A 27,862-nucleotide genomic window follows, 5' to 3' on the forward strand; every position below is an offset into this window, starting at 1 on the left:
CGGAGCCTCGGAGGCCTTCGCCCCTGAAGACTGGAGTGCCTGTGAAAAACCTGCCTCGCTTCTTGTCTGACAGTCAGATCCTCTCAGAGGAAGTTTCTGACCAAGGTGATGAAAATCAGCCGAGAGACAAAAGCGAAGGAAGCATCAGACAACTGAAGATTGTTCTCAGTGAACCACAGGACGCAGGAACGCACCGTGACGGCTGATTGGACATTTACTGATGGAGATGATCGATTGAGATGATTAGGATTCAGAGATAATTGGATTTCTGAAGCAGTCGCCTCTGAGACGGGAAAAACAAGCCCAAACCTATTTGTGTCCAGGTCACAGCACTCTCTGGCGATTGAGCGCGAGACTATTTAAGCTCAGGGGTTTTAACACCTGTGCCGGCTTCACGTTACCCCGGTTTCAGCGAGCGAACACCTCCAGTACCGCCGGCGCTTAGATTGGTCCCTCTGAGCAAGCAGGAAGTGGTCACAAACTTGAGTCACAGGAGACACTTGCTGTGTTAGAAACATGAGGATGGGACCTGGTCCTGAAGCGGAACCAGAACTAGACCCTGGTGACTGCTGCTCAGGTTCTGGATCAGGGTCAGGAATAGTTCCACCTTGACCTCCTGGATGAGAGTCTGAACTCGGTCGGGTCTTTCAGCCTCCGTCTGGCCTGAGCTGCTACCACAGAGACCATCAGGGACCCGCTGACCTGGCTCAGGGTCTGATAACAGACCCAGGACCACAAGGACTGGATCTCTGAGCGGATTTTCACCACAGCCACACGAAGTGATGGGATGAACAGGAACCAGTTCAGACTGAGAGAGAGAGCGAGCGAGAGCATGGGGCGATCAAGACCTCTCTCTCTGGCTCTGGTTGGTTGGCACCTCCTCCCCCTCCTCCTCCTCCTCCCTCTCTTCATCTTGCTCTTGCACACCCGCGCACACACATCGTCTCTCACCTCTCCTGTCCTTATAAGGCCAGGCCCCACCCCCGCCGTGATGTCGTCAGCAGCAAGGAGGAAGACCCGTGGGGTTTTTGGGTTTTGCCGTCCAGTCCTGTGGGGCCGCAGGGCTGAGAGTTTCTCCTCCGCTCCTCACCCCTCCATCCCAGCCCACCTCCTCTCTCCTCCTCTCTTTGGGGAAAAGAAAAAAGACACTTTGCTTGATTCGCCGTCCGGACCCGGCTGTTCTCCCCCTCGTTTTCTCGTCCTCTGAGGATTTTATTTCTCTTTTCCCGTTTCCTCCTCCGGCCTTTTTTTCTGTCACTGATGATCAAGAATAAAAAAAAAAAAACCTTCTTAAAAACTTAAAAAAATTTCTGCCCTGAAAAGTTGAATTAAATCTGCAAATCAGACGAAAAGTTCAGCAGAATTTTAAACTCCTTGTTTTTCTTCGTCCTCGCCGCCTCGTTTTAGACCTCGACGTGCGGGTGAAGAAAATGTCGCCCGTCCAGAAGCCTCGCTCCGTCCTGTAGATCACATTTTTTCTGCTGGACTTTTTCTGCTTCTTCTTCTTCTTGTTTTTGCGGCTGAGCTGCAGCAGCGACGCTCGCAGCATCCGGGCCCCTGAGATGTTTGGGATCCAGGACAACCTGCCCCGCGGGGCCACGGCCAACATGAAGGAGGAGCCGCTGGCCGTTCGCTCCTGGATGCACTCGGCCAGTGTGGTGGACGCCAACACGGCTGCTCAGAGGTAAACTGCCCGCCACCCCGCAGGGACTCCGGGAGCTGTAGTCCCAACGGACCCACAGCAGTTTTATTTCACTCGAAAGAAAAATAATTTGCAGCTCAAAGAAAAGATTTTAATTTTAAATCTTCAGCAGAAAAAACACTAATTATTATTTTGCTGGAGGGGAAAAAATAGATTATTTAGATGTTTCTGAAGGTCAGACAGATTGAAAATAAGATTTTAAAATGTTTCTGAAGTTTAGGAAAATTCCTGCAGCTCACAGACAAACAGGGAGAATGTTTTTGTAAATGTGAGTTATTTAAAGTGAATAAAAACAGCGAGGAAACACTTATCAAAAATCATCCAAATAATTCTATTTGATCTTTAAATTTTCAGAGTTTGACTCAAAGACTTCTCCTTGTGTTTGTTTCCCAAAGTGAAACGTTTGTCTGAGCCGAGGAGCAGCTCGTTTTATTTTTCCTCAGACTGACTTCGTGTTTCTCTGGATGGCGTCGAAGGTTTGGGGTTAAAGCGCTGCGTGTAATAAACGAGGCACGGGTCGGCAGCGGTCTGAGCTCGCCCTGCAGCTGAGCGTCACAGTTTATCATCGTTAGCAGCTTCAGCCGTCGGATCTGTTTCTGCATTAGAACGATGGAAAATACCACAAAGTTTTTTCAGGATGAGCCACAAAAATCATTTCACTCTGAGAAAATAAACATTAATGTTCAAAAATAGAACAAAAAGAATTAAATCCACCTGAACATCTGCAGGAAATTCATTTAAATAATTTTAAAAATGAAACAAAAACTATTAGAAATATTTTTAAATTCTCAGCACAAACTCTTTTCTCTTGTTAGATTTCCTGACACGATGATTTTAGTTCATGATGACATAAACTACAAATTCAAGTTTATTCTCATCAAAAACATTTCTAACATTTTGTGACCTTAAAGATTTCACATTAAAAGCACGACTTGTTTCTATGAAAGCATGTTTGTCTCTGCGCCGCCGTCCGGGTTTAACACTGGGAGATATTGCGATGATGTTCGCGGTCGAGGTCAAAGCTGCAGTTTGACTTCTTCGCATGAATATTAATAAATCGAGCATGTGATTCACAGTTTGTGTGAACCTGATTTTCTCTCTTTAACATGTTGAAGCTGCGTCCATGTGACCGTTTAAAGTTGTGCAGCATGTTTGGTGAATGATGAAGATTTTTATCCTCACGTTTATGAATAAATTGGATCGTGCAGGTTTTCCTGCAGCGAAATCCTCCGTTTAATTTTAACAGAAACGTTTCAGCTGATTTATTATGATTAAACTCATGAAATGTGAATTTTTCTTTTTTAGTGCAGAGCTTGTTTTTCCTCAGTCACCTTCTCGCCGTGAAACAAGGAAAAGCTTCTGGATATTTTCACCCGTGAGAAGCTTTTTAAAGTCGACTCAAACGTGTTTATTTAAATTAAACACAAATTTTACTACAGCTCTAATAACGCGCTGCTGTATTATTACTGCAGTATAATGTGTAATTGGTCAGACTGAAGTGTGTCTGTGCTGAGGCTGAGCGCGTGTTCATCGTCCAGACTTTGATACGGTGAATGTGTGATGTGTTTCTCGGCCTGACGACCGCGTGAAGCTGCGATTAATCACGTCCGACCTGCGTTTTTCTTCAGCGAGTCCTAATCTGAGCTCTGACCTTGTTCATCTTCAGGAAGTTTTCCTGGATTTAAAGCACTTTGTGCATTTTACTGTAATACGCTGTTTTTCAGCACATGAGCCAGACGTGAAACTGTCATCCTGCTGAAATAACAGCGCAGGAAGCTCTGTGACGACTGCAACAATAAACCTGACCTCGTCCTCCTGCATCTTTTATATTTCTGTCCATCTCTTTGCTTTTCAGCGGGGTGGGGTTAGCTCGCGCTCACTTTGAGAAGCAGCCGCCGTCCAACCTGAGGAAGTCCAATTTCTTCCACTTCGTGCTGGCTCTGTACGACCGCCAGGGTCAGCCCGTCGAGATCGAACGCACCACCTACGTCGATTTTGTGGAAAAGGAGAAGGTGAGACTCAGAGGGATGCGGGGAGGAGCTGGGACATAAAACAAACACACCGCACAGTGTGCAAAGACAGAAATCAAAGACGCTCTCATTCTTATGACGGAGAACAGAGATGGAATCTGAACTTTAGAGACTCAGTCGCATCCCGACAGGAAGGAGACCCTCTGCCAGGCGCCGTAACGCTGCGACTGCCATTCAGGCTGAACTCAAGCACAGTGACACAGTAGTGCTGATTTTATCAGCGTCGCACACGTGGCTTTTATTTGAACCTCACTTCATATTTTTTACATTTAAATAAAAATGCAGATTTATCTGGACAGCTGAGACCGTCAGCTCCGCATCCCGAGCTCAGGCTTCGTTCATCAAACTGATACCGCAGCTCCAGCAGCGTAACATGTCCACAGCGGTATAATAGACAACAGCACCTGTGACAGGTGTGCTTGGCAGTAGTGTGCACAGTAAACACAATAAAATGCAGTTTGCGTCATTTTAATGCAGCAGTTTTTCCCTCTGACAGTCGCGTCTGTGCCGAAGGTTGATTCATGTTTATCAGCCCAACAGCTTCGGCTCAGTGCAGACAGACCAGTGTGAATGTGATTCACCAAGCAGGGAAAATGAAGCCCCAAACAGAGCTGAGAGGTGTGTTTAGTTTCACGGCCGATTTCCAAAAGTTTGCATGTTTTCTAAACGCAGGAGCTGACGCTTCATTTCAGCATCAAGCAAACAACGTGTGGTTAGAATAATCAGTTTAAATATTCCCCTCTGATTATGCAGCAGGCTCAGCCACCTCACACGTGTGCGCTTGTGTAAAGGTTGAAATAGTTACACACCAGCGCGCTCTAATGCACTAAAACATGCAGAACTTCTGCTTGGTCACATCAGGTGGTGAAACCAAACGCACCCACGCCTCAGTTTGTTTCCTGACTTTGTTTCAGGAGCCGACGGGCGAGAAAACCAACAACGGGATCCACTACAAGCTGCAGCTGCTCTACAGTAACGGTGGGTGCGCTTGTTTTAATGAGCAGCACAGCCCCGTCTCTGCTCGCTCACGCTAACCCCGACTGTTGGTTTGTGTGCAGGGGTGAGGACGGAGCAGGACCTGTACGTCCGCCTCATCGACTCCATGACCAAACAGGTGAGATGACTGATCATCAGCATGTGCACCGAGAGGGGAAGGATCAATAACAGCAACGGCAGCGACGATTGTTTCGTCTGATCAATGAACCTCAAAAATCAGACGTTTCACAATAAGAGCGTCTTTTTCTTCCTGCTGCAGTCCGAGGTGTCGGACAGAGTTTCAGGCCGACTTCTTTCAGACAGACATCTCCTCCTCCTCCTCCTCCTCCTCTTTCTTTTCCCCCTCCTCCTCTTCCTCCTCCTCCTCCTCCTCCTCCTCTTTCTTTTCCCCCTCCTCCTCTTCCTCCTCCTCCTCCTCGTCCTCTTCCTCGTCCTCCTCCTCCTCCTTCTCTTCCTCTTCCTCCTCCTCGTCCTCCTTCTCGTCCTCCTCCTCTTCCTCCTCCTCGTCGTCGTCCTCCTCCTCCTTGTCCTCGTCCTCCTCCTCTTCTTCCCCCTCCTCCTCCTCCTTTTCTTCCCCCTCCTCCTCCTCGTCCTCGTCCTCCTCCTCTTCTTCCCCCTCCTCCTCCTCCTCTTCTTCCCCCTCGTCCTCCTCCTCTTCTTCCCCCTCCTCCTCCTCCTCGTCCTCCTCCTCTTCTTCCCCCTCCTCTTCCTCCTCCTCGTCCTCCTTCTCGTCCTCCCCCTCCTCCTCCTCCTCCTCCTCGATATATTTCAGGATTTTCTCAAACAGGAAGCTGAGCCACTGAAGTCAAACAGACCCTTTGATCACAGAGTTTGTTGCTCGCGTTTGTTCGACGGTTCCAAGTTCAAACTCGCGCCTGAGAATCGGCGCCCTGATGGCGCTCGGTCTGCCGCTGTGTTGAGTTTATTAGAGATTGAACGTCGTGTCGCAGCTTGTTTGCATTTGTCTCTGAGTGTCAATAAATCAGCTGTTAAAGACTCGTGCTAGCACGCCACTTCCAGAATAAACATGTGATCGGAGAGAGTGAGGAGCCGCTGCCATCTGCCGCCTTCACGTCTGAGCAGTTTCCTCATCGTCTGAAACGATGGTGGGAATGTGGCGAGCACGTGTCTGTCAGCTCTGTGTGGTCCCACTCGCCTGCTGCTTTCCGATCAGGCTCATCCTGACTGGTTGGAAAAGATGGACACTGTTACGTCCCCTGTCGGTTTCTGTGGTACCGTGTAAAGCCAGGCTCATAGCTGAGGCCAGACGGGGGGCCGTACTCCATCAGCACCGAGGATTTGTGGTCTGTAGGAGGCGCTGATGGGCGTGGTCCCTGTGTGATAGAGAAGCGCTCCATCAGCAGCCGGGTCACTCAGTTTTGTCTCTAATGAAAAGCAGCAGCAGCGTTTGAACCCTACGACTCATTCAATTAGCGCGCTTTAACGAGCTCGCCGTCAGCCGGCGCTCGCCGTGACAGAGAGGCGTTTCATGCGTTTGGTTCCAGCTGTTTCATGTGAATATCTGCAGGCTGCAGCTGTAATGAAACATTCAGAGGATCAAATGTTTGTGTCCCGCTCACTCTCACTCAGGCTAATCGCTAATAATGAGCTCTAATTGAGACGAATGAAACCGGCTTTAATGGAGCTGTTTCTGCTGCAGGCCAGTGGGCGGGGCCATGATGAAGCGCAACAGGTGATCTTCACTTTACCTGTTTGTGTGTGTGCAGGCAATCATCTATGAAGGCCAGGACAAAAACCCCGAGATGTGCCGAGTTCTGCTGACGCACGAGATCATGTGCAGGTAAGGCCGCAAAACACCGACCAGATCTGAGTAGTTCTTCTTCTCTGCTTCAAATAAAAGTCTCGATGTTTGAGAGCAGTATCCTCACGTCCACGGTGACTCGTGCCCTGATGGAGCCTGTTCCCTGCATACAGAGTGGGCGTGTGCAGGTGTCTCACCTGAGCTGTCTGAAAGAAATACGAGGCTCTGCAGTGACTGACGGGTCTGCTTTCATTTTTGTCTCTCTGTGTGCGTGTCAGCCGCTGCTGCGATAAGAAGAGCTGTGGAAACAGGAACGAGACGCCGTCAGACCCCGTCATCATCGACAGGTAACAGATACGAAGCATCACGCACTCACATACACCTGTCAGACTGTTTGTGCGCTCGCAAACAAACATGCAGCAGATGCAACAAAGACAAACAGACACCGATGACACGCGGCGCATTCCTGTCAGCCTTGTCGCGTACGTTTAAAGGTTGTCTTCTGCCCGAGCGGCAGATTCTCGATCAGTCGCCAGAGAGCACCAGCCGAGTCACAGACACAGGAGGAGCTGCAGGTTGAGTAGCGCCCCCTGCGTGAAGGTTTTTAGCAGGATGTGATGAAAGACGTCAGCTGATCTGCTGCGTTCAGGTGACTCTGTTGATCCACCTGCTGGTTTCGTATCTGGATGAAGAGGCAGTTTGGTGCCACACACAGTGAGAAACAGCAGACTGGTTGGGTTTGTTTATTGGTCAGTTACCTTTGCCAGGCTCAGGTTAGCATACCTGTAGTGACATCACAGCAGCACAGTATGAATGAAGCTTGTTGTGTCACACAGTAAGGTTCATGCTGGCGTTCCTCAGGGTTTCGTCCAATCATGTTTCCATGTGGCAGATGGCCCCGCCCCTCCCTGAGCCTGGTTCTGCTGGAGGTTCCTTCTTGTTAAAAGGGAGTTTTTCCTTCCCACTGTCGCCAAAGTGCTTGCTCATTGTTGTTGGGGCTTTACCTTACAGTGTAAAGTGACTGTTGGTGCCACATCAATAAAAGTGAAGTGAGCTGTGACACGAACGTGCTGATTATGTGCGGTGGGAGCGTGATTCACGCTGAGTAGCTCTGTGAATTTAAGGGCTAATGAAAGGTGAACATTAAATGCAGCTCGGCTTTAAATCATTCAAACAGGATGACGTGTAGAGCTACTGGGCTGATGTGGTTGAGCCTGCGCCTCCTCTTCATCCTCCTCTCAGATTCCTCCCCCTCCCCTCCTTCCTGGCCTCCCATGAGGAATCATACGCTATGCTCTTCTCTTTTCACCTCCCCCTCCTCTTCCTCCTTCTCCTCAGCTCTTGTCCTCCTCCTGAGTATTAATCTCAATCCTCCCTCCCCCTCTCCCCTGTGGACGGAGGAGGGGGGAGTATGGATGGATGGAGGGATGGATGTGACTGCAGCAGCTCTTTGAAAAGAGAAGTGGAGATTTTTACAGCAGCTCTTTTTTCTCCCTCTGCCAGCTGAAATGCATGATGGGAAGGTCTCCTGTGTTTTTGGCGGCGTCCAGTGAACAGGAAACATGTCAGGGTCAGACTGCAGAGAGAGCACAAACACTGCGATTCGTTCGCTCTCACTTCAAGAAAACTAACACAACAGCATTTCATTTCTTCTCCTTCACTCCAGAACCCACCGCTGGTTTCTGTCAGCATGTCGACCTGAACTGAATTAAAAGCTGAACGCAGCTTTAAAGATAAGCGTTAATTTACAAGGCGCATAAACAGTGCACAAAAGTGCAAGAAAGGAGCATCAAAAATGAACTGTGAGGAGGCAGAAAAGAGAAATGCACCAAAAAACCGACAGGTGAACAGAGTGAGCGCAGGGTGGGCCGTCACAAAGGAAAGGAAGACAAAGACAGGAAGTAAAGCCAGCAGACACGCAGTCGGAAGATGCAGGATGCAGCCACGGGTTTAAAGTCTTTGAACACGCACAGATTTTTGGCTCATTAAAGGTTAGACAATGTACTTGAATAAATTAATCTCTTCCTTTCATTTCCAGCTTCCATTTTTAAGCAAACGTTTAAAATATATATAAAAAATATCTTAAATGTGGATCATACTGCTTTTAGTTTATTAGGACTCTGCATACAGGACAGAAGCTGGAAAACAACAATAATAACAATAAAACATATGCAGGAATTTTACAGCTGCTTCGTTTAACATGTTCTTTCCGCCAACTGTAACTCCTTCTTCACTCGTACGTGTGCGCACAGAAATGCTGTATAAAATAAAGATGATTTAAAACAACTATCCGGTCGTTCAGTGATGACGTGACGAATCCTACTTCCGGGTCTAAAGTAGTCTGCGTTTAATATGGCTTTTGTGTTGTTAACATGTTTAATGTTTTGTATTTTCTTCTATTTGATCTCAAAAAGCTCCTAAAACAGTCAGTGATCACTGTTGACCTCCCTCGGCTTTTATTACCGCTAATCATTTATTTAAGCTCAGTTTTTAAAACCTTAGGATGTAACTGCAGCCCAGCCCATGCAGCAGTATATGAATGACTAACCTCGTATTGTGGATGGATTATCTCAGTTGTTCTCCTGGCTGAAGTTTGGTCCTTTTACAGCATCCTGCCATGCGATTACATTTGTTCCTGACCACCGAGAACACTCACGTTAACTTTTATCGAGTGGAAAAAAGTTAGCTTGTTTATATTATGCTAACATAGCTGTGTCGCTAGTGGTCACATCATTATATACCAGCTAGCCCAACTTCAGTAACCCTACAAACGTCACTGCTGTTTAGTTTTCTGTCTTCATTTATGCTGGAAGTGATAGCAGAGCTGTACGTTTTAATTTGTTTCCAAAACCCCGCAGTCAGGACATGCTATATTGTATTTAGATAGAAGCTAGCGAGCTAACTCCCTGCTAACTTCTAACTCCGTTAAATGTCTTAAATTCCGTTTTCATGGATGCCTGGATGTTAAACTCAATTGTTACACCTGGTAGAGCAGAACGCTGATCATTTTATTAAAGATGAAAGACTTTAGACAGTTTTCAACTCTCAGTAATGCCATAGTGATCGTTTGATATATGGACCTGCAGCGGAGTTTAGACCCAGACACGGCTAGTGACGTCAGACTGAACGACCGGATAAAACAGAAAAACACTCTTCACTGTGACGTGTCAATAAATGAGAACTTGTTATTAAATGTGTCTCATTTTCAGTAAACGAGACAATGACGTGAGTCAGTTTTTTATTGCTGCCGGTGAACGCAGCCATCGGTGCAGGATACCTGTCAGTGTCACGTTTAGCCATTAGCTCTCAGAGGTGCGAACAGCGCAGCATCATCTGCAAACATGACGACTGTCTGACAGGATGCAGAGCTGCAGCTTCCTTCTGCTTTCTGCATGCAGCGATTCACATTTTTACTTCTGCGATCATCACTTAGTTTTGGACCTCTGAGTCAAGTCCAATAATCCAGACCTGGATGACGGAGAACCTGCACAGACATTTCCCCTCCCAGATGTTTTTGCTTCATCCTCTGAAGGCGTAGTTTCAGACCAGTGACCTGATTTCTGCCTACTGTTCCTCCGTCGAGCATCCTGTGGCGTTCCCGTCGGTAAACCATTACTCTGTGCAGGTTATTTCCCCTCACGGCCTCCAAAGGGGCCCAGCCCACAGGCTGAACCTCGTCTGGCTCTTTGTTCTGAGTGAAGAGCTTTGGAGGGTCATCGATGATGGGACGATCCCCCTCTGAGCGCTGACTGTGAGAACATTTTAATGCGATGATCTTCAGTCACGTTCACATCTTTAAAAAGCTCCCCGTCGATCTGTCTGCCTGTTTGTAGCTGCTGATGATGGTGGTGATGGAACTAGCTCTCATCTTTACACGCTCTCGCTCTGAATACCTGATGTGAGAAATTTTTTTGGGGGGTACAATCTCCTGTCTGTGAGGGTCTCTGGTGTCTGCAGCGTGGGATTATGGGAGGACGATGGGCTGTCAATCATTTAGCGGGCGTAGGTGTGATTTCCCTCTCATGCTGCAGGTTGGTTTTGGATGGAATCTCATTACTGGCCGTGTTTCAGGGTGACTGACAGCAGAATAATGTTTGGGCCCCCAGAGGGCTGCGGCCGGCTAAATGTTAAATGTATGAATGCATGGGAGTCAATGGAGAGATGAAGTGTAGCTGAATATTTTATTCTTCCTGGGAAACAGTCACGGAGTGGAGAGTGTGACCCTGAACACACCATCTGCTGCTGTTTCACTGCCGAACACGCCGTTCACAGAAAGCGCAAATATGGCTGACTGGCAGAGTCACCTGGGGGGAGGGGGGGGAGGGGGCAGGTAAATAAACAAAGACTAATTAACCAGGATTTGTATAAAAGTGTCAGACACACAGCAGTCACCTGCATGTGTTAGCTGTGCTCATACACAGGTTGATGGTAATACGGAAATAATCGTTCAGTTACCAACAACTCCGATTAGTTCATTTGAAAACATGCATGTCTTCTTCAAAAACAACAGATTATGACAACGAAGTGTGTTTAAAGATCCAAACGCTCTGAAAGACGAGACGGGACAGTGAGCAGAGCTGAGGGGTCGAACTTAAAAAGTTAGTAAACTCTGAAGATGGACTCCTTCTCCTGGGCTGTGGTCTGCAGGTCAGGGCTTCTTAAAATGACTCTGAGCTGTTCCTGTGGGGTCTTTACCGTACAGCCTAAACCACCTTGAAGCTGCTGTTGTTGTGATTTGGTGCTGGATAAATACGTCTGTAACAGGAAGCGTGGCCCTTTCTCAATTCTCAAGTACGCGAGCACGGACTCGCGATTTGTACAATTGGAACGCCCGCGTACTTGATGATGTCACAGGTCTGGAGGTTTTACTGCCGTCCCCTCTTAATTTAACTGTGAGTAATATGTTATGAAGCTTTAATCACAGCCGAACCGGTTTACTCAGGAACAAATAAAACACTGAAATAAACCAAACATTAACATTTAGAAGCGATCTAAGTGACTTTTATATCATGTTTAACCTCAGTAGTGAAATCTCTATTAATAAAAATAGTGTACATGAATATCTTAATAAAAACAAGCAGGTGAGATGTTAGAACGCTTCTATTTTTATTTTAGTGGACACTCAATACAATAGACAGCTGCTGGGGTTTGTTTAACCTGAGCAGCGAAAAGACCGCGGGGGGTTGAAAACGATGTGCCGGGAGTCCGCTGTTCTCGCCGGCTCTAATAATCCTCGACCTCGCTGTCTGCTGTGGAGCCGGCGGGTCACAGACGTCTCCGAAAACGTCGGAGCGCGTTTGGAAATATGTGACATCTTGATAAACTGAGCAGATATTTGAAGTTCACACAGCTACATTCTCGCTTGAAAAGAACTTAAAAGTTTATTTTGTGACCCAGAAAGAGGAATATGTAAGTTTTAGCCCCGCTCGTCCGCCATTGCCGTGTTTGAGTTTTGGACGAAATGCATTCTGGGATATTTAGCTGTACCAAGTCCACACAAGTCACCACCGATGCATGCTCGATAAAACGGGCGGAGCGAGAACACATCCGGGACTTTTTCGCGTTCTCGGCTTGATGCGTACTTCGAATTGGAGCAGTACTTGGTCTCCGACTGATGACGTATCACGAGTACACGAGAACGCAAGTACGCATATTGAGAAAGGCCCCGTGATTCAAACACAGAGGAAGGGGCGGAGCAAACAGAAAGCATGAGTCAAACACAGAGGAAGGGGCGGAGCAGTTTGTTGGATCAGACGAGCCACTCAGAGATGAAACTAATCATATGACTGATGATATAAACAAACACGTTTGTTATCCAACATACGAGCCTCGACTCACTCTCACTGTGTGTGTCTGTCGGTGTGTGTGCGCTGCCCCTGTCAGGAGTTAGAGGTGACGTATTGATCGTCTTGTTCATCATTAGACATCAGACGCTGTGATCGAGGAGACGCTCACTGACTTTACAACTAAATCTCTCCTCTCCCCTTTATCCTCACAAACTGCTCCTCCTCCTCACCTCCTCTTCACCCCTTCGTCTCCTGCAGTACTTGGAGAGTCTTCCTCTCATCTTTGTCTTCATCGTTTCTCCTTTTCTGTCCTCCTTTGCTGTTACGAGGATACAGATTCAGGGGAGACAGATCTGCTCCCTCTAATTGCTTTTTAACAGGTGTCTCCTCCTGCGTGTGTGTGAGTGTGTGAGTATTGATCATCAGTAAGTGTTGCCGGTAGAGACACGTCCCTATTGATTATCAATTAAAAAAACAGATGTGTGTGGTTTCATGGCTGCGCCTCACACACTCTGTTGGTATTTCAGGATTCAGCTTTACGTTGCATCAGACAGGCTAATTAGGTACAACGCTCTCTCTCTCTCACACACACACACACACACACACACACACACACACACACACACACACACACACACAGTCACAGTCACACACACACACACAGTCACACACACACACACACACACACACTCACACACACACACACAGTCACAGTCACACACACACACACAGTCACACACACACACACACACACACACACACACACACACACACACTCACTCACACACACTCACACACACACACACACACACACACACACACACTCACACACTCTCACACACACACACACACACACTCACACACACACACACTCACACACACACACACACTCACACACACACACTCACACACACACACACACACACACACACAGTCAGAGGGACGTTTCTTTGCTTCATTTTGTGTTTTGCTGTTTGAGTTTTAAGTTTTAACGAGCCGTCTCTCACGGCGGCGAGGGTTTTACCTCCTCTGATGTCACTTCTGCCAGCTGCACACGGAGAGGAAGAATTGGGAATCTGCTGCTGTTGTGGTTGCTGGTTGGTTTTGGTTGGAGGGTTAGGGGATGTTTCCACTGCGTCTTGTCACTTCTGGTCTCACAGGATTGATTTTTATTGACCTCGGTTTTCAATTTTCATTTTCCTATTTTGGAAACGTTTGGAGTGTTTGGTTCACTGTAAACACGTAAAACCATCATACGTACATTAACCTGCTAAGACCCGAACTCTTTCATGGCACGCAATTTTAATTTCTCTTTGCTATTTGGGCTGATTGGGACCTGATGAATGTAAAGACAAAGAATTACCAAATATTTTTTTACCTGATTTTTGTTTCTAAGAAAAATGAGAGCCACATATGAAGACATTCGTATACAATTTTGATAGAACAGTGGCAGCATAATGTCCTCGTAAGTGGACATCAGGCCCTTGTAGAGCAAAATTGAGTATTTTGGTCTAAATAACCCAAAATGTGATGTCCACATATGTGGACGCAGGTCCTGGGAGGTTAAATCTTAGAAATTCAACAAGTTGCTGCACAAATCTATTTTGTTATGGTCAGCTGATAAATCAAAACTTCCATCTTGAATCAGCTGATTTCCAGAACATTTTCTGTTCCAATTTGCATAAAAATACTTTTACAGATGTTTATTGAAAAACTGCCACCTTCACACAGTTGTCACGGTTACATGTCTGAGGCAAAGTTTGAACATAATCTCAAAAACTATTAAAGATCAAAGTGTGAAATTTTCAGTGATCTTTGTTACCATCAAAATAAATCAGGACACAGATGCATAAAAAGATCTCGGATAATTCATGATGAATATATGTATTTTTAGGGATTTAGATGATATTTGTGTCCTAACTTTCACATTCTGTGGTATTGTTATGTCACTTCCTGTGAAGGTCCTCATCCCTCCTCTCTTCTTAAATTTCCTCTTCTGAATTTTAACAAGAGGTGACTTCATGAAAACAGAACACCTGCCGAGACCCTGCTGACATTTCATTGGTCCATGTGCAGAGCTGGTGTGTGATTGGTCAGAGCCCGTGCTGCTAAACGTTAGTGCTCAGAATATTTAAACATACTACTTCTTACAAAGAACATGGCGCCTGTTCTGGGTGGTGAACGTGTTCATGGACAGCAGAGGAATCAGAGATCCCAGCCTGGTCCAGCTGTTAATAACCTCCTCCTGTGATGAAGAACAGAGGAGGAGGAGCTGTCTGTTTTCATTTACCGTGAACAGAGAGTTGATGGACTCCTCATTATCTCATTTAATTACCTCCTCCTCTGTACAGTCTGAACACTGAGGTGTGTGTGTGTGTGTGTGTGTGTGTGTGTGTGTGTGTGTGAGTGTATGTATGTGTGTGTGTGTCTGTGTGTGTGTGTGTATGTATGTGTGTGTGTGAGTGTGTGAGTGATTGACAGCTGACATTAAGTTGTTTAGCAGTAAAATGTCAGAGTCTGAATATTCCTGCTGCTCTGTTTGACCCCGTCTGTCTGCCGTAGGAGGACCTGCAGACTCTTCGGGATAAATCAGATTTCTGTCAGATGACAAACATCACTCTGTGTTTCTGATCCACGGCAGGTTTCATTCTGTGTTAGTGCGACTGGACCAGGATCCAGCTGAAGAGTAGAAACTCATAGTGCAGGGGTGTCGAACTCCAGGCCTCGAGGGCCGGTGTCCTGCAGGTTGTAGATCTCACCCTGGGTCAGCACACCTGAATCACATGATTAGTTCATTACCAGGCCTCTGGAGAACGTCAAGACATGTTGAGGAGGTCATTTAGCCATTTAAATCAGCTGTGTTGCATCAAGGACACGTCTAAACCCTGCAGGACACCGGCCCTCGAGGCCTGGAGTTTGAAACCTGTGTCATAGTGGAAATTGTGGTTTCCTCACTGAGATGAGAAACTTGTGAGTTTCCTTCAGAATTTTTCCGCTGTCGAGAAACGTGACACTGACTTTACATTAGATTTGAACACAGCTGCGACACATCTGGATTGTGTCTCATCTCCTTGACCTGAATGGACTGAATGTTCACTGCTGTGTGTGTGTGTGTGTGTGTGTGTGTGTGTGTGTTGTAACAGCTGGTACTCAGTTCTTCAGCCTGTGATGCCATCTGACACTGAAACACACACGACTCCTTATCAGTGTGCAAATCACACATTCTGTCTCTGACTATAAAAAAGCAATCTGTGTGTGTGTGTGTGTGTGTGTGTGTGTGTGATAGAGAGTCATAATAGCTGTTAATTAGCTCAATGTTCAAACCAGCCGCAGATGCTAATTAGGAAAAACCTGTCCAGCATTTGGTGATAATTAGAGCGACAGGCCCAAACACATCTGACCACACACACACACACACACACACACACACACACACACACACACACACACACACACACACACACAGAGTACAGTTCAGCTTTAAAACAGTTGAGACAGAGATGCACAAATCGTCATTAAACACCTAAAATTAAAGTGAAAATAACAACATTTGAAATGTGATTGCTCGGGAAAACAATTCAGCAATTTTACAAACATAATTAAGAAATAGTGACTCCATAATTTGCTGGATCTTGGTCGATGTTATTTTTGACATTGCCGGACGTTGCTGGATGTGATAAGACACATGTTGACCTGTTGTCTTTGGACTATTTTCCATAAAAATAGCCTTTGTATGATTTGTAAATTATTGCAACCTCATTCTTTTATCTCTTTTCCTTTTTACAAACATTGATCCCAATCAGAGTTGATAAGATGTCAAAAAGAAGGAAAAGCCAGAGTCTTGAGATTACATTTAATTGAACAAGCAGAGCAGTTAACGCCACATAAACAAACAGACAGCAGTTGGGCTGAAAATCGATAAGTTTCCATAATGAATCGCTTATGGATTCAGTTCCTTTTCGCTTCCCGTACCAATTCTCACTGGCTCCACTTTTAGCCACCACCATCTCTAAGCAGCATATCAAAGACATTACATTCATGCACATTAATTACATGCTGAGTGATCAAATGTTTGTGCATGTTGGAGGTGTTTCCCTCTTTGCTGTGATCAGTTTTGGGTCATTACTCAAAAATGTAATTATTACAATATTACACAGAACCCTTTTCTTAAAAGTAATGCAGTACGTTACCTAATTACACCCAGGAGAAAGACATTCATTATACTACTCGTTATATTACTTTCATGTTACTCTGTAAAAGGATCTGAAACACACCGTCTCATAATCACCAGTTCACCATCTGAACCTGCAGGCTACAGGGGACACGCGTGATCTTTCTCCAAGTATTTATGTATGAGCATAAAGTCGACAGCACAAATCAAAGATGGAAACCAGCACAAAGAGACTTTAAAGTGATTCTGCTTTAGAAACATGAACAGGTAGAAACGGAGGCTGCAGCCTGACTGCTCATCAGTTTCTTACCTCTTGAAATTCAGCAGCAGCTCACGTTATCATGGTGCTGGTCTGGGGTCAGCATTTACTCAGCTTAACGTCACTCTGGGCTCTTGGCTAACTTAGTGTTAGCATGCTGTCTGTGTAGTTGTTTCTGTTCTGGAGCAGTCGTCACTCTATCGTCTCATCTTTTGTGTAATAAAAATATAACATCCATGTCGATGTTGGAGACTGCGGCGCTATTTTCTTCCACCGACACAGAACTGAAATCAGCTGATTCAGGATCAATAAGCTGGCTCGGTAGGCAGACTAACAACTCCACGGAATTAGACTACCGAGAACCAGCTCTCTACAAGAACTGTTCTCGAGTCCATCCCTAGCAGCAGTCGATGTGTGACAGTGGTTAAATTTAGACTGGTCTTATATAAACTGTGCCTGCAGCCCGACACAGCAGCAGACTACAAGACGACAGCAGGTTCTGGGGTTAGGGTGTGGATGCTGCTCGTTCTGCTGGTGTGTTTTTGTCATGCAGCTTGTTGGGGATCATGTTCTAATTAAAACTGACATAAAGAACATGAATAAAACATGCAGAAAGTGCTCTGACAGCACTTAGTAAACACTCCAAGGACGCATCAACAACAACTGAGATAAATAAACAGGAAGATGAAGAGAGAACAAGACAAGGACACAGTCACAGCTCACTGGGAACACGCTAAGAACATGCAGAGCACTATGTTGCTGCCTGACTGCTTCTCTAGTTTCCAATTACAACAAAAGTCAGAGGTCGAGTGAAGCGGATTCATCAGGCTAATCGCGTGGTGTTGTTTCCTGTTGCTGCTGACCCTTGAGGTCGCAGACACACTCAGTCTCAGCATCGTCTCTAGAAACAAGCACTCGTTCCTCTGTACGCTCTTTTTAAAACGACACAGGTGACCGCTCTGTTCAGACTGGCCCAAGCTGGATGGATGAATACCTTTGCAGGCTGATGATCAGTGTTTAAGTCTTTGGTTGTAGAGTCAGGGTCAGCATATCTGTTGCTCGATGTGTACTAGCAAAGATCACAAAGGTAACAAAGGTATGTCAAAAATGAGCAAAGCTCTATGATACTGAACATGTTTTACAAACAGAAAGCAGCAGAACGGACTCACTGTCCTATTGTGGTACTTAAATTGAAACCCTCAGATTAACGTGAAGTTGTGGAGCTTCCTCTGAGCAGCTGGACTCAGGCTGAACAGAATGAAGATCAGACGGCTGACAGTTGGCGTTTATTTCTAAGAGAAACGTGAACGTTCAGCAGGTCGTCGGGTAAACGCTGAGCTGTTAGTGAGCTGCTGCTTCTGTCTGTTGACAGTCTGCGGATGCTGGCTGGTTATGATCGAATACACTGACTGACGATTGGTTGCCCCTCTTCTCTGTGACTTAGCCCCTCCTTTATGCTACCTGCCCGCTGCTATTTAATATCCAGCAGCTGTTTCCTATTTAATCTCTGTGAAGCCTTACTGCTTATTAAAGTATATTACTGCCCATAAATCGGGGGTCTCAAACTTAAATGAGCCGGGGGCCACTGTCGTCTCATTGGACAGATAGTGTTCAAGTAGTACCAAACAAACAAACAAGAAAACACGCACACATATTTCCTAAAATATTTTGCTTGTTTTTTAAGCGTCAAATAGACAAAACTGCAAATGCGAGCACAGATTGAAGCCTGTCGTTGGTCCTCTCTGTCTGTGCACGTGGCAGCTCTTCTTCTTGTGTTTGTGTTTGACTAAATCTAAATGCAGACATGAGTGTACACACGAGTTTGTGACTCTGTCACTGAACTAACACAGCCAGTCCCTCAGCATGTTTGTACTCTCTGCTCATATTCAGTCATTTTTGGCTCTTTAAAGAACTCATTTGACCAAAAACGTCACTTCAAGCGACAAACTGCTTTATATTCCTTCATGTCAATACAGCCCCTGGGCCGCTGCCACAAACCTCTCCAGTTTCTAACTATATCTCGAGGCGTCGTTTCCTTGAAGTATGTCAGATCTGAGAATGAAACCACACAAAACCTTCAGACAGTTTTTTCTGTGTTGGTGCCATAAGTCTGTGAATCAGCAGAGAGGCGGCTCTGCTCTGACCCTGTGGGCTCGCTCAGGTTCACGCTCGTGTACTGAGCTGATCTCAGTGAACATAAATCTGTGTTGATGTTTTTGATTCTTTGCCTTTGTACCGACTCTAGTTTCTAAACAAAGGCAGGCAATACAAACTCAGCAGTCATTACTTCACCGTATAATTTTGACTTTAAACAACTGCACAGGCGAACTCCAGCGCTCCTGGAAATCGGACTCTGTCGCAGTATTCATTTAGATTTTTGATATGTGCCTCTGCAGCGTGTTTGATCTTCTCCTGTTGGTGTGAAGACAACATGTTTGTCTTTATTTATGAGAACTGATAAAAAGATGATTGTGTGCAGAGAAACAGGTGAAGAGTGTGAACAGAGGTGATGAAGAGTGTTTAAAGGCAGCAGCTGCTTTAAAGCAAAGATGAACCTGAGAGAGAGCAGCGCAAATGACTCGCATCAGATTAACAGACAGAGCTGCCAGCAGCACGTAAATCACACACACACACACACACACACACACACACACACACACACACACACACACACACACACACACACACACACACACACAGGGAGGCAGTACATTACCGTCAGTATAATTCGTCCTCACTCTGCGACTACATTTTCTACCTCATAGAGCATATTAACTCCAACACAGTGTGTGTGTCTGTGTGTGTGTCTGTGTGTGTGTCTGTGTGTGTGTCAGGTCTTCTCTGCTTATCACATAACAAATTGAAAGCTTAATCTGTGCTGTGTGTAGATTTATGACCTCGATCGCTGGCGAGGAAATACTCAGGGAAACGCAGAAGACGAGGAGGAGGAGGGTGGAGACGGATGGAGCGTGTGTGTCTGAAGATAAGAGCACGATCAGCTGAGACCGCACAGCGATAAGACCGTGTACGAGCAGCCGATCAGAGGTCAGAGGTCGCGCTGACAGACAGAGGTTATCTTCAGACAAACATAAGCAGGACTTCCTGCTGAGAGAGGAGCAGGAAACAAAAATAACTGTGGTAACCATGGCGATAACGGTAAACGGTAAACGGACTGGTTCTTATAGAGCGCTTTTCTACTCTTCTGAGCACTCAAAGCGCTTTACACAACTTGTGCATTCACCCATTCACACAAGCACATTGTTCTAAGTGCTTTCTAAGAAGCATTCACACACATTCATACTCCGATGGATGCATCGGAGAGCAATTTGGGGTTAATATCTTGCCCAAGGATATTTGGCATGCAGACTAGGGGAAGCCAGGAATTGAACCACCAACCTTCCGACCTGCGCTACCGCCTGAGCTACAGGCGGTAGCGCAGGTCATAACCACGGCGTTCTTATTGTACCCACGTGGTTTCTGCATTGGCGTTCACATCTCTACGCCACCTGTGTCAGCGGCCAGCAGAGCCGGTGGTCGGAGCGTGACTCGTGTCCCACGCTGGAGTAAACCTGTTAACATCCATGAATCAGCCGCGCGGCGTCCACGGCTTTTTCAGCCGTGTGTTAAATATGGAGATTTTCCTGTTAACGCTTTATGATACAGCCCAGGACCGAGGGTGCAATTCCTCTCTGATTAAATCTAGTTGTATTTTATTTGAAATTATAATTTCATTATATTTGCCTTCAAAGGTAGACAGACCTTAAAAATGAGCTAACCACGAGGTTCACAGGAAACAAAGACAGAACGATGCTGTCATGGTAACTTTCTTACATCAGAAACATGTTTGTACTTTTTGAGTAAATTAATCCTCGCGTTTCATATTTTTAAATTTTATTTAAAATTCATTATGGTGACGAGCACGATGGATGTTCTTATTATTCAACTCTGCTTTTATTAAATTATTATGTGACCTCCAGTGATGAAGTCTAATGTCTCTGACAGACTCTTGGTCGCCGGCCGACCTTGTTAGGGTAGTGAGGGTTAACATCTAACCTTTATTTTCTCCGTTTGAAGCAGCAGCACGCACCTGAAAAACTAAACCGACAGGAAACATCTGAACTCCTGCACGTGTGTAGAAAACTTACCGTGGTTACTGATGGATGATGCTGTGTGAATCTCTCAGTATCAACCTGCGGTCGAGCCTCGTGTTGAGGCATTTCTTCTTTATGAACTTCATGATTCTAAATCGTTTCCTTGATCTAAAGTCACTTCTCACATCAAACAGCTGAGATGTTCACCTGTTCAGGTGTGCAGTCAGTCTTTCATGCTGATTATTGACTCAAAGTGTAAAAGTGATTTCAGTCGGCGGTGCTGAACTTCGTTTGGAAAAGAAAGCTCAATTTGTTTACAGAACATCTGCTCAGAGTGTGTGTGTGTGTGTGTGTGTTTGTGTGTGTGTGCGTGTGTGTGTGCGTGTGTGTGTGTGCGTGTGTGTGTGCGTGTGTGTGCCACTGTCAGCACTTTGTCCTTCTGTAGGCTCATTAGAGACAAGCTGCAAGGAATGCTGGGTAATCAATACTGCTGAGACCCTTAGAGACCAGACACATCGCCTTAGAGCGAGTTCTGTCTTTTTTGTCCTTCTATGTGTGTGCGTGTTTACAACCCGTTACCGTGGAAACCGCTGTGATGCTGTAGCACTGACCCTCCACACGCACCCGTCCGGACAGCTGGCATCACAGTATTTTGTAAAACTGTAGAAAGCAGAGACGGTGTTTCTGAACATGGGACCTGAGCAGGCCGGTGGGGCTGAGGGGAGGAGACGCTGGCGTTGGGGTTGGAGTGCGGATGCAGCTGTAGTCTCGGCTCTTTGTCTTCTCTCCTTCATCCCTCCGTCTCTCCTGGGAGAGGATGACAGCGGAGGAGGAGAGAGGGAGGGAGTGCTCAGGGTTACAGCTGACAGGATGACAGAGAGCGCGTCCTTTGGATTTACCCACTGTAAGACACACAGACACAAACATCCTGAGCCGGAGTAAATATGTCATCCACCCTCTGAAACATAGGACGCATCTGTGAACTCTGATTGGTCAGCAGCTGTCTGTTAAAACCAAACTCGTCCTAAAGCCAGTAATAAGCTGTGGTTGAACACTTTAAATGTTTTAGTGTGACATCTAAAATATTCACACGTGCTTCAGACAGTTTCATGTTTTGTTCTCCAACATTAAACACGTCCGTGAATCTGTCTTACCACACTAAACAAACCTGGACCAATCAGGAGAAAGCACAGGTAACTTCAGGCATGTTTTATGCATGACACCAGTGATTGGATTAGCGGAACAGGTTTTACTCCGTCACCTTCCAAGGTTCTCTACAACAATCTCAACCTGTGTTTCATAGAGGATGACCTGATATTAAAAGAACGTCATAGAAACACAGACTGAGTAACTTCAATCACTTTTTGTTTAAAACCACAAACTCATGGATGTACCTGCACTGTACAAAGGGACAGAGACCATTGTTATGCAACTTTTCTTGAATAAAAGCTGTTTAAATGAGACAACAAGAAAAGAAAAATCAGACGAACTAAGTTCAGTTCATTTTTATTTCAAACATTTCAAACGTGCTTTCACAATCATTACAAAATATCATTCCATTATCTGTTTGAAAAGGAGCAGAAGTATTTACTTATTTGTCCCCACCCCCTCAAGTTTGACCTCTCATTCATTTATTTTCTATTTAGTCTTAAATTAAACAAACAACATGTGAAACAAAAGTAAAGCAAAACAAACATACAGAAATCAAAAACAAGAAATAATCAAGCCCCACCACAGTACAGTTTCTTTCATATGAAAAAGACACAATGTGTAAATTTGCAGATTCACAAGTTATGGAAAAACAAACAAACAAACAAACAAACAAAAAACCAAAAAGAACAACAACACCATTACCAGCAACATCACCGTCCTGGTTTAACCCAGTTTTATGTTTTTACTGTCTTTTATTTCTTCAGTTAGTCTGCTCCATAATTTAACTCCTGCAACTGAGATAGACATCGTTCTTAAAGTTGTTCTAGCACTTTGTATTTTTAAATTCCACTTCCTTCTTAAGTTATACCCACCTTCTCTTTCTATGAACAATTTACAGATTTCTTTTGGAAGCAATTTATTTCTTACTTTATGTATTATTTGCGCTGTTTTAAGCTTCACCAACTCTTGGAATTTAAAAGCTTGCATTTTGACAAAGAGTGCATTTGTATTATTAATCCTTTATTTATCCAGGTAAAAAATCTCAGTGAGATTAAAAATCTCATTTCCAAGAGAGACCTGGCATCATAGCAACAAAAGTCACATACCACATAGGTATATAACATTTAAAACAAATACAATATCCCATACAAACATGTGTAAAATATACAATAACAGATCAATGGTCCCTGTACCCACATTATTATTAATCTGATGGCCCTTTTCTGTATTATAGTTATTGTTTGTGTGTTACTCTTGTATGTTTCCCCAGACCTCGACACAGTAGCTCATATACAGCAGTAGTAAAGCACAGTATAACATGTGCAGGGCTTTCTGATCCAACATGTGCTTTGTGTTCCCCACGACGGCCCCGTGCCAGTTTCCCCCGAGCATCAGTGCTGTGTGGCTTCCAGCTCGTGGTCAATGATCACACCAAGATATTTCATTTCATTGACTCTTTCTAAATATACATTGTCAACACATATTACTGCTTTGATGTTTTTCTTTTGCTTTCCAAACAACATAAATCTGGTTTTATCGAGATTCAATGATAATTTATTTATATCAAACCACTTCTTTAATATCGTTAATTCCTGTGTGATCATTTCCAAAACCTGTGGCAATTCCCCACCTGAACACAGTATATTTGTGTCATCTGCAAATATTACAACCTTTAAAATCTGCGATACTCTGCAGATATCATTTAAGTACATAATAAACATTTTTGGACCCAGTACTGAACCTTGAGGTACTCCACAAGCTATATCCATCAAATTAGATTTATATTCATTTATTTGTACATATTGTTGCCTATTCCCTACATAGCTTTTTACCCAGTCCAAAACCACTCCCCTACCCACACCTTTCCAGTTTGTTATTAGAATTTCATGATTAACAGCATCAAACGCCTTTAGATGTAAGAAAACGAGTGCGTACCTCTTATTGTCCACACGTTCTGTTATCTCTTCCATTAAATCTATCAGTGCCAAAGCTGTTGACCTGTTGCTTCTGAACCCAAACTCACTATCTGTCAGTAATTCATATTTTTCCACAAAACTGTCAAATCTTTTTATGAAGAGTTTTTCCAGTATCTTAGAGCACTGGGAGAGTATTGACACTGGTCTATAGTTTGTAAAGTGATGATCCAGGGTAATTGTTATTCCCTGATTCATCTTTGATTATACTGTTTAATACATTCCATATATCTCTTGTGTTATCTTTATTGTGTTTTAATGTAATACTCTCTTTTACAGGATCTCATTATATTAGTTAATTTATTTTTGTAAGTTTTATACTTCCTTTCAGTTTCTATTGTTCTCTTTTTTATGAATTCTCGATATAAGGTATTCTTTGTTTTGCTGGCATTTTGTAGTCCTTTTGTCATCCATGGTCTTCCTGCATAGTTGTGTTTCCTGTTGATTTCAATTACTGGGCAGTTTTTATCAAGTAATGTGTTAAATGTTCTTAAAAATTCTTCGTAAGCTTTATTAACTTCTTTTTGTTCATATACAATATTCCAATCATGCTTTAAAAGTTACTTTCTAAGACAGTTTAACATCTTCTCTGTTCTTATTCTTTTGTAAATAATCTCGTGTCCATCGTTGTTCACTTTATAATGGCAATTATAAGATGCAAAGACTGGTAAATGGTCACTTATATCATTGATTAACAGCCCACTTTTTATCTTTCCTTCTATTATATTTGTAAATATATTATCTAATAGAGTCGTGCAGTGAGATGTTATTCTGGTCGGTCTTGTTATCAGCGGAAATAAACCGATGCTGTACATGGAGTCAATAAATTCTGCTGTACTCTTATTATGAGTCAATATTAAGTCCCCACAGATAAACACTCTTTTCTGCTTTATATTTGTAAATAAGTCCTCCATATTATCCTTGAATATCTCAATCTTAGATCCTGGTGTTCTGTAAATACAACTGACAATTAGGTTTTTCCTTTTTTCCATACACTGTTATCAATAACAGTCGTCATTCTTCCCATTCTTTCGTACTTTAGGTTTTTATCAATGTAAAGTGCCACCCCACCTCCTTTCTTGTTGATCCTGTCTACATGAAGGAATTCATATCCATTTATTTTAAAGTCTTCTTCTTTTTCAGGAGTTATCCAGGTCTCTGATATGGGTGAGGGTTATAAAGCCTACCCTAACCCCATCACCTTGAATGGCTGTTTAAACTGTGTTATGTTTTCTTTGATGGATTGAAAGTTTGCATATAAGCTTTGACTATTAAAGTGAACCGTTGTTGTACCCTGTTCTACCTTGATTTTCTTTTTAAATTGCTCGTTTGTGTAATAATTGCATTCATTTGTCTTATTGTTAAAGAAATTACAATCAGGATCTGTGTTGCTGTCATACATTAATGTCCTATTGTCAATATCTATGAGTTGTTAGTTGAAAACTGTCAGACATCTGCGTTGGTTGTGCACTTGGACGGTCCCATCATATTTAGCACTGCTTTGCATTCTGACTTATCAGTTTTATCTTTGTAGGTGTGTCATCTCTTTGATGACTAGAACCTGCTCTGGTCTTCCATTTAACTCAATGAATATTTTACAGTCTGACGTCCAAGGTCACTGTATTTTCTTCTGTTTTCTTAATATCCTTGCTTGTCTTGCAGTGTCAGCATTTTTCTTGATTAGGTGTTCGTTTAAATAAACATTTGTACGCTTTCTTCCTCGCTTGAGCAGTTCTTTTTTCTGTTTTCTATTTACAAAACGTATGATAATGGCAGGTATTTGATTTTTGTTTTTCCTTGGGAGAGGATGGCATCCCTCAATATTTTTACTGTCCATTTCGATACCCTTGCTTTTGAAGATGCCGTCACCTGCTCTTCCAAAGAGCGTAGCTCCTGCTCGGGTGGCTCCCCTCTCTCTGACGCTGCTACCCGTGCATGTCTGATGCTTGGTTTCCAGTCCCGTCACTATCACATCATTTACTCTTGAATATTGTTTGACGTAGAAGTAAAATGTTGATCAAACAGCGTGCACTCCAAACAGCTCCAGCCTTTTGATCTTAACCTGTGAGATGGTTTCCAGTAGAGCAATCCTCCTCCCAGCTTCACATTTGTGTACAGCACATCATCCAGTTTGATCTTAGTGTGTGTGTGTGTGTCTATTACTGGTTAATAGATATGCAATCAGCCCTGATCACACCTCATCTGTGTGTTTGCAGGTTTTTCCTCAAGTTTTTTCTGAAGTGTAACCAGAACTGCCTGAAAAATGCAGGAAACCCACGAGACATGAGGCGATTTCAGGTAAAGCACACACACACACACACACACACACACACACACACACACACACACACAGATGAATTCATTTCCCTAAAGGGCAGGACATGGCTGTGGATGATCCCATAATGCATTGCAGCAGGGCAGCCCAAGGCTTATTGCTTTGGAGATAAAATATGAGAGGTCATCAGAGACGTCTGTCTGTCCATCCTTCCAATTATTTGTGTTCAGCATCTGTTTGGTGTCTGAATGAAGTGTTAAATGATTAAATTCAAGCTTCCTGTCAAAAGCAGTAACATGGTAGTAAGTGTCAGTCACAATCACGCCAGTACAGACAGGATAACTCGACGTTCACTCATCAATAATGAAACTTTAAAAATAAATAATCCTTTGATAAGTAGAACTGGTGGAGAACAAAGAACCTGATGTTGCAGAGGAACACTCGTTCATGAGAATGAGAGTTTGTTCTTAATGATCGCTGCTGGATCAGAGTCGGCCTGTCCATGTCTGATGCTGGTAAGAGAAAGAAACCAGAAGCTTCTCAAACATGAAGCCCCACCAAACAAAATCTCCCACCCGGAGCTGCCTGAAAGCATCAGAAGCTCCAGATGTTGAGGGTATCTGCAGATGTTTATCACCACGGCTACCACAATAGAGTTTTAAAAGACGTGAGGGCGTAATAGCCCACGTAAGCTGCATTTATCAGTGGTGCTTCAGAGCATCAAATCATAAAACCTTTCTGTAGTAGAAATGTGCTCCACACTGTAGGGTCTGAGCCGTCACCCTGAGCACTAAACCAACACACAGTAGAATGTGTCATTGATGTGTTTTTATTACATTGATCCTCAAAGTCTTTGCAATCAGGGAACAAAGAAAATAATCATGAAATCTAAATACTTGCACTAAAAGACAGACGGTCATAGCAGTTATTCATTATTATTATTATTATTATTTTCTTTTCCCACTATTTTATAGCGATACTTATGTGTGTGTGGGGTCTTTGCATGTTGTGTGTGTTATAATATTGATTTGATGTTGGTATGTTTGAAAGCGTAGCTGCGTGTCCGTGCAGACACTCAGTAAAAGAAAAGATCAAAATGCTGCTCTGGATTTACAGCAGCATAAAAATGTTTCATTCACGATCTCAGTAAATATAAAGGAGGCAGTAAAGCTGCTGTGACCCTCTGTGTTGCGTCTCAGGGAGAGCCTGCTGACCCCGAGCGCCTTCATGAAGCTCAGATTAACTGAGTGCGCAAATACAGGCGCCCCGCAGTTAAACACCCTCAACCACGAGAGCTTCATTCATCAGACACTTAACAACGAGCACCGCTTATCAGGAAGAAGAGCCCCATGATTGATCCTCATTATTGATCAGACCCATCGTACCGTTACGGTCCAAAAGAGCAGCTGAAGCCAGCAGGAGGTGGGAGGAGAGAGGAGGAGCCATAAAACATAAACACATATTTGAAAAAAAAACGAATACCTTCAAATCTGCAGAAAGTAAACAAAAACTTTGATGTTATTATGTAAGGAAAACATGGAATGAGCTGACAGCATGCGATTTATGTGATGAACATGTTTCTAAAAAGTTGCTGCATTACGTCAAACACATCAACACGTTGATGAGTCCGTCGATGTCTGCAGCACCAACAGCTGACGAAAAAAA

General features: G+C 44.1%; 1 protein-coding gene across 4 annotated transcripts in view; it reads left to right on the forward strand.

Annotated features, from left to right (window-relative positions):
* Positions 1–27,862, forward strand: part of ebf3a (EBF transcription factor 3a) — a 60,310-nt gene that overhangs the window by 249 nt on the left and 32,199 nt on the right. For all 4 annotated transcript variants that reach the window (XM_085467101.1, XM_085467103.1, XM_085467102.1 and 1 more), the window contains exons 1-7: positions 1–1,684; positions 3,558–3,714; positions 4,647–4,710; positions 4,791–4,846; positions 6,456–6,529; positions 6,769–6,837; positions 26,139–26,220. The exon at positions 1–1,684 is cut by the window's left edge and continues 249 nt beyond it. In XM_085467101.1, the coding sequence (XP_085323227.1) occupies positions 1,563–1,684; positions 3,558–3,714; positions 4,647–4,710; positions 4,791–4,846; positions 6,456–6,529; positions 6,769–6,837; positions 26,139–26,220 (624 nt within the window). In that variant the 5' untranslated portion in view covers positions 1–1,562. The remainder of the gene's footprint in view (positions 1,685–3,557; positions 3,715–4,646; positions 4,711–4,790; positions 4,847–6,455; positions 6,530–6,768; positions 6,838–26,138; positions 26,221–27,862) is intronic.

This window comes from Copadichromis virginalis, linkage group LG8, assembly GCF_057382275.1.
Source record: "Copadichromis virginalis isolate Kocher_CV1m ecotype Utaka linkage group LG8, C_Virginalis_male_GT1.1, whole genome shotgun sequence".
Lineage (NCBI taxonomy): Eukaryota > Metazoa > Chordata > Actinopteri > Cichliformes > Cichlidae > Copadichromis > Copadichromis virginalis.